This window comes from Salvia splendens, chromosome 2 (assembly GCF_004379255.2).
Source record: "Salvia splendens isolate huo1 chromosome 2, SspV2, whole genome shotgun sequence".
Taxonomy (NCBI): domain Eukaryota; kingdom Viridiplantae; phylum Streptophyta; class Magnoliopsida; order Lamiales; family Lamiaceae; genus Salvia; species Salvia splendens.
The window spans coordinates 9,081,790-9,093,214 of record NC_056033.1 but is presented as its reverse complement, the minus strand read 5'-3'; the positions used below and the strand labels follow the sequence as shown (position 1 = coordinate 9,093,214).

Genomic DNA, 11,425 nt, shown 5'->3' with positions numbered 1-11,425 from the left:
TAAAATATGATCCATTGGATAAAATTTTGTATGTGTATATATCTCCTACAACTTCAGTTTTTTTTTAAAAAAAATGATAATAATTCAGTTTCGATTATTTGTTTTAACTTTGTATTAAATGTTGTTTGTTTCATCTATATTTGAAATGCCGTACTCCCTCCGTCCCATAATAGATGTCACAATTTCCTTTTAAATTTGTCTCATAAAAGATGTCACATTTCCTCTTTTAGAAAAAGTTCTTTCCAACATCAATTATAAAATTATATTTTCTCTCACCACTTAACACACAAAATAACATATCATAAAATCTCGTGTCATCTCCCAAGTGTGACATCTACTACGAGACAGAGAGAGTAATTTATTTCCAACTTTGTCATGGTTTATATTTTTAAATACCATATTTTTTGTTTATACCTTGCAATGTCGCGGTTTATATCGTGCAATGTTGTTGGTTTATAATTCAGTTAAATATAGTAAAATCATAACTTCCGATATTATCAAATTTCAGTTTAGAAACCACCTGTTTCGAAAATGCATCTTAAGGAGCGTCAAGCCAAATAAGTACTACAACAGTGATCAAAGAAACATCTAGTGCAGAGACTAAAAGATGCTAATATTAAAACTATTGAAAAAAATCCTAGTAAAGAAAATTGACAACAATGTAACATAAAACGAATCATAAATCTGTTTTAGATTCACTTTTCAAAAGTGAACAAAAGCGAATCAAAGTAGCAGTACATTAATCCAAAAGCGGTTGATATTCAAAATAGAGTATATATCTTCATTGTGCAACTGGTTCTTTCAAGTAAACAAAATCTTCTCCAAGAAACGAAATCATAAACAATAATATCCTACTACAACTTGGTTAAAAGACAGACAATTCGCATAGCAAGTGTTAGCAAATTTCTTAATCGAAGAGACCAAAACCCATGTCCTGCAAAAGAAACAGTAAAAATTAGTCGAGAATGTAAATTCCAGTAAGTTGCAAACAAGGAATCTATATGCATCCCTGCAGTTGGAAAAAGTTAACAAGTTTTTGCAGCTTACATCATCAGACTCCTCCTTCTCTTCTACTTTCTCTTCCTTCTTGGACTCGGCAGCTGCAGCAGGTGCTGCACCACCACCTCCGCCAGATGATGCTGACACAGCAACTGCACCACCTCCTGAAGGTACGGAGGCCAATTTCTCCCTTCCAGCTGCAATCAGCTCAGTTATATCTTTGCCTGCAACTTGGGACAGAAGCAATTCAACTCTTTCCTGATCACACTCAGCTCCAACTGAAACAAAAACAATAGATAAGTACATCATCCCAATAAATGGAACACAGCATCTAACACAGTCCCTAAATATGTTCTTTGAAACTAAACCATCACATTATGAAAGAGATCTCGTGTTACTGTCAATTAAAAATGACACCATCCAATGGCAATTTTACCAGCATAGATACTGCGTTTGTATATAAATGCTAATTGGCAAGTGCAAATCTCCAGCATTCATAAAAAGAATATCTGAAACATTGAAGGCTTCATAACCACAGCCCTCACCCAAAATGAACAACTTGACATACACATGGATAGCAATATACTCATAAAACAGTGAGAAAAAAAGCAAGCAACAATTATGAGTCAGAACAATAACAGGTTTGATCTTTACTTAGAGACCACACGTTCAACAATTAGTATGGCAAAATTGCAGAGGAAGTCTATATTTAAATGTATACAGTTACAGTAAACCATAATGAAGGCAAACAGAACAAACCAAATTATTCCAACTTAACAACAGCCCTATTACGACTTTAAGAGGAGTAATCATCAATCTAGTCTGTCACAAAAATCTATACAGCTAAGAACATCTCCAGCCATAAACCAATACACTACCCATTCCCATTTTTGGGTTTTTATATGGAACAGCACCATTTACTGCAAAAATTTTGTGAAACAAAAACACAAAAATGGTGTAAATTTTCAATTTTGTGTAAATTATTGGAGTAAAACTACTTTTTTGGTACAACATATACTCAAAAATGGGTTCGAGTTTCGTGTAAATGATTGGAGATGGCCAATACAAGCTCCATATCTATAACAGACTCCAGGAGCAAATCCATAAAACCCATAAATTAAGTGCAGGAACAAAATACATAATTTTGTGGGGAAAATACGAGAAGATTTCAGATGACTCGGTGGTAGAAGCAGAAAGTAGAGTTGCAAGGAAAAAGAGAAATATGTATACGGAGAGAGTAGAAATCAACCTGAGCTGAGGATGTCAGAAATATCATTGGCAGAGGGGGAGGCTTTGCCACCCAACACAGCCAACAAGTAAGCCGCTACAACCTTCATATCTATCGGAATCACAAACAAGATGAAAATTATTCCTCGAAATACAGATAAACTGAAACAAGAAAAGGAGCGAAACTAAACTGGAGAAGATTAATTATGAGAATTACCTGGAGATTTTGAGGGCGGGACGCTGGAGGCGTGGATCAGAGATTCAGAGGTAGATCTAGCTAGGGTTTTGAGTTCCGACGTCAGAATTGTCTTATATAGACGAGGATAGTTATTTGATGTTTAGGGTTCAGTTTGATGGGCTTTCGTTTTGGGCCGATGGTTTGGGATTATAGTTTTCTTAGTAGTTATAAAGCCTTGTCATTTTGGAAAGGATGCTTCAGTTCTGGATTGTAAATTTATAAAGGACATACTACTATATTGCTATTTTTTAATAGTAATTCTAAAACTTGTCATTTTGCGAATGATACTTCAATCTTTATTTTTATTTTTATGAGCTGGTGGAAAGAAGATATTAATGATTCAACTTCAATCTTTCTTAGTAGGAGTATATGTTTCTGAAATAGTATTAAAATAAAAATCCATTGTAGGCTGAAAAAGATACTTTGATAAAGAACTGTATTTATTTTAAATAAATCAAGCTCTTTTATTTAGATCACTCACTTTTTCTCAAACTTGAAAATTTGTGTAAAATGTTTCACAGAAAGAGATATGATCGCCTTCAGTTCTGAAAATTACATCCTTCTATTTTCACATGATATTGATATATGAATGCTACCTTCAAATCCACACTCCTTATTTATTATAGAGTGTTGGGTTCGTAACACATATACTTTAGTTTAACTGAGAATCTGTCATACAATCGTACACAATCTACCAAATAACATCGATAAAAATCTGTAATTAACATACACAGAAGAATGGAACATGGGGTGTGGAGATCAAGAAAGATGTACAATATGGTTTAATGTTGGAGTATACACAAATAAAATCGAAACAATATTATCCTATTCTATCAGGCAACGCTACAATGCTAAATGACATTTTTAAACACAAGTTGTATTCATCTGTATCAAACCTGAGCTTCCAAGCAGAGTATCTGATTAATTCTCTTCAAATATCTTCCAAAGCTTATATAGGAATGTTTAGATGATCACAGCCATTTGACTTGTAAAATCCAAGATACACATTCTTGGAGGATCCACTGCCACATTCTGGAATATCTGCATTTTTACTGCATAATTCAGCGGACTCTTCCTTACAAACAAATGATCCAACGCACGAGCAATCGGCTTAATGTGCAGCTTTGATCTGATTGCACTTGAGGCACACCATATCTTTATTATTTATGGCTCTTATTTTGTGATCATACTTGAAATCATACACACTTTGTTTGTTTTTTTTCTGTTTCTTGAAATAATTCAAACTTTGGGTTAGCTTAAGTAAATATAATTCTTCATTTTATATAAGAACCTCCATTTTATAAAGTGACTTTTTTAAGTAGTAACACTAGAAAATACTAATTCATTTTTAATCTACAATAAAGTTATTTAATGAATTTTTATTCAGAAAATAGATCTATTGCACATATCTGAAATTCTTGGATTTGCCACTGCAACCAAGTCAGTAGCATGCTTTTGCAAGCTTTGTTTCAGTATCCAATCCTTCAACCTCGCCAATAGTTCCATTCAAAACAAAAAAATAACGGTTCTTAAATAAAAGGATAAAATTGATGGTTTGAGGTACATATAATACCAACAGTGAGGGGTGTGGATCTTTTTCATGCAAAAAATATATTTGCCCAAAATAATAAAAATATCATTCACTTATCCTTACATGAAAATAATGATACAAATTCTTCAAGTTGAGAGTGTAATGCATATATAATCACACAACTAGCAGTTCAAGACATATTTAGCTATTCCTAGAAAATGAGTGTTCAAAATGTAGTCATCCCACATAATGCATTTGGGATCAAAGTTGAACAACTCTGTGTCGATTTTGCTTCCTCTCATTCTAATTCGTAAAGTCTCAGTGTTACTGTCATCAAAGCTGCCAATAAAACATAAACATGTAATTAAAATACTAAGTACAAAAAAATAAAGAATTGGATTTATGAAAAATACATACATTGATTGTGAAAACAAATAAGGCTTGTATAGATCAGCTAGTCGCATGGCATGACTGATTCTTCGTTTTGCATTGGTGTATGAACTTTCAAAAAGGTTGCAACATATCATGTTTGCCAGTCCAAGCATCTGAAAAACCACACATATATAATTAGTTAATAAGTTATGAGTCAAAATAATAAATAAATAGATAGATAGATAGATAAAATAACAAACCTGTACAAATGGCAAATAGTGGAAAGAAATATAGTTGTGAAAGCTGGCCATTGTATTCATAATAATTGGGGGACCAATTTTGATAGGTTTCCCGCAGCTATCACTCAGTGGATTATTAATTAAATAACGATGCATTAACCACCTAAGCTCATCGTATTTCACTGGATTACGCCTCGAAGAACCTATTTGGTATACTCTTGTACCCTCCTTTTCATCAATTGGATTTGAATGTGATGCAATTGCTGCAATCATGCAGTTTACCACCATGTCACCTGGTACCTGTAATTTATTTTTTCCAACAAAAACAATTAATATAGCAATCCCAAATCATTTTTTTTCTTTTTTTGGAAGTAGAAAAATGAGAAACGAAACTAACAAGTTGTAAGTTAATTATTGATATTAGGTGCAGAGGTAAAACTCAGATGATATGATCTGATATTATTATTATTATGGAAATTATCCCCTACAAATAGATAAGTTAGTACTAGTAGAAACAACATTTTTATGAAGTACTAGTACATCTTACCAAATCAATTACCGACTCTGGATCACCTACGAAGAATTTGATCTTCCCTTTACCATATGCAACAAAGATGCTGTCCAAAGTTCTGTTGTCACATATTGGTCACCAACTTTAGTCAGAGTTAATTAGGAGAACAAAATTAATAATACTAGTATAAAATTACATGCAATTTCAACTTTCAAGCGTATCAAAATAATAAAATAAAAACTTCCTCATATCTCCATTATACGTCTTGGATTAAAATAATATTCCATCCGTCCCATAAAAATAGAAACTTTTGGAATGATGCGAGTTTTAATGCTCAATTGAAAAAGTAAGAAAAAAGGTAGAGAAAAAGTAATTATAGTACTGTTAGTGGATATCAGAAAGAAATAAGTTACCAAAAATACAAGTATGGCTATCTTTATGGAGAGGATGAAAATATAAAGAATTATATTTTTTTGGGACAGAGGGAGTAATTACTTGATAGATAAATAGAGAAAAAGTATATATGGTACCTTAGACCTTCGATCCAACCATGAAATGGATCTTTGAAAGTAGTTGTAATAATAGTGGGACGAATTATAACGACATTGCAGTTCTTGTTAGATCTCTCCAACAGCATTTCACCCATTGCCTTTGTGAATACGTATGTATTAGGCCACCCGTGCAACATAGCTCTGCTCATACAATTCAAAATTCAGTTTTTCAATATTTATATATGCATGGGTCCAAATATTGGTTGGAAATTTAAAAGTCAAATTGTACTAGTTTTTTTTTCCAGTGGATGAAATTAAAGAAACCTTTGGATGCCAAAATCCTTCATAGCTCGAGTGATTTCTTTTTCAGGCAGCTTCTGCGATTGGAGAAACCTTAATCTTTCCTGAATTACAGACTTCTCAGCTTCTATATCTAAATACGGAATTTTGGCGCCAGGAAGTGTTTCACCCATTCGAAAAGGCTTTTCTTGCATCAGTCCCACCTTAGTGCCATGCACATAAGCTACATACATTCAAAACTAAATTAGTACTCCTACATTTTTATTATTATAGCCAAAAATGGGAATTTTTGGGAAGGTAACGAACCCGTGGAGACGTGAAGAAGCATCTCTAATTTCGAACATTTAGTGCCAAAGTCTTGAACATGCATGGCCCCCAACGAATTAATTCCATATGCTATATCGTACCTATAATTCAAAATAAAAACTTTAAAGTCAACATCCCTACTTTATTGTCCATAGAAGTTAGCTCAACTATGAAAAAAGTTAAATTAAAAAATTACGTTATTAAATTCGATTTACTAAAAATATCCCACGCACCTCTCGTCAAATTTGGTAGTTGCGGCTGAGTTGACAATCACATCAATTTCTCGCCACATTTGCTGTCGAAGTTGCACATCAACGATACCTAAATTTTCATAACCAACGTCGCCTGATATTGCAACAACTTTTGAGGATATTATTGAGTCGAAATCTTGCCCACGTTCTTTTCTTAGAACTCGGAAGAGCTCCGTTCCCACAACCTATACACAACTTAACTAAATAATTATATTTATATTAACCGATAATAGAAAATTGAGAAATGGTTTGAAACATTACACGATGTGTCCAAAAACTATCGAAGCCTACTTATGTAATGATAGTGTAGTTCTGAAAATATTTTCATTGGTAATATTAACTTGTTGATGGGGCATATCGAAGGCCCTATTTTCTTAAGATAAAGACTGCGTGTCATTAAATTTCATTAATTAGAGTGAATAAATTCTAATTAAGGTGATTAATTAACTATTATCTGTTGGAGGGTGCAGAGTGCATGTTAGCGTATCTCTCTTCTTAATGAATAAAACAACTAAACAGACTAACCTATATATAGTAGTTTAACAACCTTACAACTCCAACTAAACTAATAAAATCTTAAACAACTAAACTTATGGTGGTGCATACATGAATACTGATCTGATGCAGTTCTTGAAGTTGACGCTGAAAAACATTTTGCAACACATCGTTTAAAAGACGAAAAACACAATTTACTATTTTTCTAATTTCTAATTTCAGTTTATTTCTCTAGAGGCCCCTAGGGTTTTTTAGCCGCTTATAATACCAGGTGTCTTTGTTTTGAATGTACTAATTTTTAATTAATTAATTCGATTATTTAAGTTTTCAAGAAACTAGAGTTTTGTTTGATAATCACCAGTTCAGTCATTTTTTATATACTTATGCATCATGGTCGCAAGGAAATAACAATGAAAAACTTGAGATACATACATTTTTAAGTGAAACAGAGGATCTCGTATGCGCGCACTGCATGAATACAAAATTGTATTTTTGGAAAAACTACTTAATTGGTGTCTCCTCTTATACTTTTTTATGGGTTTGCATGCAAGTAATTAAATGAATGCAACATAGATTTCTTCTGAACAAAGGATTCGTACCTCTTCTTCCAAACGTTGCTGGACAGATATTTTAGGGCTCGCTCTCATTAGAAGATATAATTTATTCACATTAGGTTGCAACCGAAGAATCTTCTCTAGAAGTACTGAATCAAATCACCAAGCCAAATAAAAAAAAAAGACACATTAGAATCAAGTCGCACTGAAAATAATAACTCTAGAGGGAGCGAGAGAGTACTCTTTGCTAGAAAGCCAGTGGAGCCAGTGATTAAAATGGTCTTGCCCTCAAAATGTTGGATAATTTTACTTTCTTCCATTGAAAAAAAAGAATACTAAGTGCTTGAAATGAATTAAATTTGGAGGTGCCAAATAAGGAAAATTGATGCTCCTTTATATAGAGAGTCGTGGTTGAATATTTTAATGCCAAGATTAAGGATTTGGTAATCTGTACATGTAAGTTTTGCCTCGTTTAATAGTAGCTGCGACAGTTGATATGTATACCTACCCAATAAATGCTGCCAAACTCTAATCTTGTATACTAATAAATTTTAAGAAATTAAGAATAAGGTAAACATACAATGTAGTTCGGCTACTACAATCACGACAAGTACCAAAATGGACAGTTATACATACTTATTATTACTTTTCTTTTCTTTTCCTTCGGGTTTTAGTGTACAATATTAGTACTATGAAATTCTTAACTCCCCACCAATACAGATGGCCTATTTAACTGTGTGTTTTAGTTCAAATCTACTCTGACGTGTGGCAGCATGTTACTTGCACGGTGATAACTTTTTCTCATACACATATAATGTTAGATACACTAAAAAAACTATTTTGGGATACAAAAATAGAGACACAATTATTAGCATTAGGAAATTTTTAAAATTAGTAGTTAAGCAATTGATATAATAAGCAATTGATAATAAGAGCTCAATAACCAACAAAATCAACACAAAGAGATAGATAGCATAAAATCAAGGATCAATCTATGGATTCCATGCAACTTTACCACATGCCTATAGAAACCTAGCTACTCATGATCAAAGACAAAAGAAAAGGAAATACAAAGCAAAACATGGATGAAAATGGAACTAGAACTCCCTATAGGTGGAATTGGAGCCTTCTCTTTCAATCTCTTGAGAGGGGGAGCCTTCTCTTTCAATCTCTTGAGAGGGGGAGTTCCTTGCCTTCAAATCCTCTTCAAACCCTTGATTTCTTGCTCAATTTGGTTGTGTGGAAGATATGGCTCAAATGAGTGAGAACCCTTTTGTATCCGGAGTGAAAATTAGAAGAAAATGGGCATCCGTCGTCATCGCTCGGCCGCACGATTTGTAAGAGTGAAAATGCCCGGTCGGGCATGTCCTCATCACCGCGAGATCTGCTCCAATCACCCGACCAGGCTTTTTGTCGGTTGAAAAATGCCCAGCCGGGTGAACTTTCTGTTTCTCCTCTGAAATGCCCGGGGCGGGCGTTTTGTGCCTAAAATAACGCCCGGCCAGACAAACTCTCTGGAATCAACCTCGGTCGCTCTATTTTGCCCGTTTGAACCTGTTTTTACTTTAAAACTCCAACAAACTCATTACTTCATCTAATTGATGACTAAATGAGTGAAAACCTATAATAAACACCTTAATTCAACAAAAATATGGGTCAATCACCTCTAAATCCATCTTAAACCATGAGTTTGTCAATAACAAGTATTATTATTATTATTATTATTTTATTAATTTTAATAAAATGGACTATGCATTTTGATTATGAGATGTGGATCACGTCGGAAACTGGGTATATAAAATGATAGAGGGCACTACTAATTTTGGTATTCTCTCTGTCCAACTCAAAAGGTCCACTTTTCCTTATTAGTTTATATCAATTAATATGTCTCTCTTGCTTTATTAGAAGATAATTCAGTCTCTCTTTATTAAAATATTCATTACCTTTTCTTTTTAATTTTTTCTATCTAACTCTTCTTCCTATTCAGGAATGTGGGCATGATAAAGTATTTCCTACTGAATTCAGACAACTCAATTTAAGAGTCGGTGCATTTAAGTTAGTGTATCAGTGTTAGGAAATTAATGTAGCACTGTTCAATGTAGCATATGAAAAGCGTTATTTAAGTCAATTTTATACGCATCGTGATACGAATTTTCTTGCGAAAAACATGGGTGAAACTCGATCATCTTCTCCTGTGATGGATCACACGTCTCAAATTAAATAACTAACACATTTCAATCACAATAAATATGCTAGCTGCCCAACAACGTTAAAAGAGTTGTAAAACATTTTACGAAAATATTTATTCCATTTCAGGAAAGTATATCCGCTATGTAATTAGTAATTAGGCCAAGCACTGTTTAGGTAGGTATAATTTTCAATATCAAGTCCTAAACACGCCAAAATTTATGCCGAACATAGATTTGTAGCAGATATTTTACCGGAAGAGTAGTGATTTAGAGACATAATGTCTCCATGCCATAATACCCTTATGTCTCTTTAACATAAAATTAATTCAAATATGGACTAATATACCCTAATTGAATTATACATACCAAATCAAATTAGATATATATCCGTATTGATTTTAGCTAAATTGTAATATTCCGTTTTCATTTATGCATTAGATTAGACTTTATTTTTACAAATATTAGGCAGATTTTTATATTTTTTTATTAGTAGTATTAGGAAGCTAGTATATTTTATTATATATTATTTTTTATATCTTAATTATATTCGTAATGTGCTTTGTATAAGTTTGATTTTCTTTCTATTTTTTATACTTTTTATATGCCATTAGTTAGTTTGTTTTTTAATTTTTATATTATTTAATTGTTTTAATCTGTTGGTATGTATTTGAAAGTTCAATTTGTCATTGTATATTCATTTTTAGATATAAGATATACTCCATATTTTGTATTTTATTGTTTATTTTGTGATTATAATATTGTTAGTTTTACATAATATGACATGTTTTCTTAATTGTGCTATAAAATAAGTAACTATTTTAATTTATAATATGTTTGACTTTGAAATTGAACATTATGGTGATAATGACTCAATTTTTTAATTTAAAAAATAGTAAATAATAAATGAGGTAATAACATATGATTATATTTTTTTATTAAGATATGACTATAGCGTTTCAAAAATGAAGAATTAAATGAAATTAAATTTGGGATTGTAAAGAATTACAACAAAATTTATGAAATTCCTAAAATTAAAATCACAAACTTAATTTATACCAATATATCATACTTATACCAAACTTTAATTTATTTCATCATAATGAATTGAACTAAGCACTCTAATATTTTATAAAGCATATGAGAAAATATTTAATATATAAATTTAAAATATAAAATAGATGAGTTTGGAACATGTGATTATTTCTATAGATGAGTTCAATTTATAATTTGTTTCATGATATAGTGAATTGACCTAAAAACTCTAATATCTTGGTACAGAAGATAAAATAGTACTAACTGCATAGCTTTAAACTACTAAATGGATGAGTTAAGAACACGAGATTATTTTTTGATCTAGGGTCGACTTTAACTATCTAAAACTAAGTACTTAAAAAAATTAAAATTTTGGAAAGTAAAGAATTCAAATCAGAATCATAAACTTGATCAATATTAATATAGTATATATTTTAAATTTGAATTTAGCTCTTAATATATTGATTGAACTAAGAACACTATTAACTTTAGAGCTTTAAAATATTAAGCAGACGGGTTAAAAACATATGATTATTTTTTTATCTACGTTTGACGCAACGTTCCAAAAATTAATAGATAAAGTAGGAGTGAGAAAGAGAAAAAAACTGTGAACAAATTTCCGCAAATAAAAAGGATACTAATTGCAGTGGACGGACCAAAATTAATATGTCGGAAAGAGCAAATATTAAA

The 11,425-nt window shown here is 31.9% G+C and overlaps 2 protein-coding genes across 2 annotated transcripts; both read right to left on the bottom strand.

Moving 5' to 3' along the window:
* Positions 1-662: 662 nt before the first annotated feature.
* On the bottom strand, positions 663-2,601 carry LOC121760676 (60S acidic ribosomal protein P2A-like). Its single transcript, XM_042156314.1, has 4 exons — positions 2,444-2,601; positions 2,249-2,338; positions 1,048-1,277; positions 663-934 (listed from the first exon to the last, which is right to left on the bottom strand). The coding sequence occupies exons 2-4, from the start codon at positions 2,334-2,336 to the stop codon at positions 908-910; spliced, it is 345 nt and encodes a 114-aa protein (XP_042012248.1). The 5' UTR covers positions 2,337-2,338; positions 2,444-2,601; the 3' UTR covers positions 663-907.
* Positions 2,602-4,058: 1,457 nt separating this feature from the next.
* On the bottom strand, positions 4,059-7,873 carry LOC121767998 (fatty acyl-CoA reductase 3-like). The gene is made up of 10 exons (XM_042164335.1): positions 7,756-7,873; positions 7,560-7,663; positions 6,448-6,650; positions 6,215-6,315; positions 5,933-6,131; positions 5,648-5,809; positions 5,154-5,235; positions 4,628-4,906; positions 4,413-4,540; positions 4,059-4,334 (listed from the first exon to the last, which is right to left on the bottom strand). Exons 1-10 carry the CDS (start codon positions 7,832-7,834, stop codon positions 4,178-4,180), a joined length of 1,494 nt encoding a protein of 497 aa, XP_042020269.1. The 5' UTR covers positions 7,835-7,873; the 3' UTR covers positions 4,059-4,177.
* Positions 7,874-11,425: the final 3,552 nt, after the last annotated feature.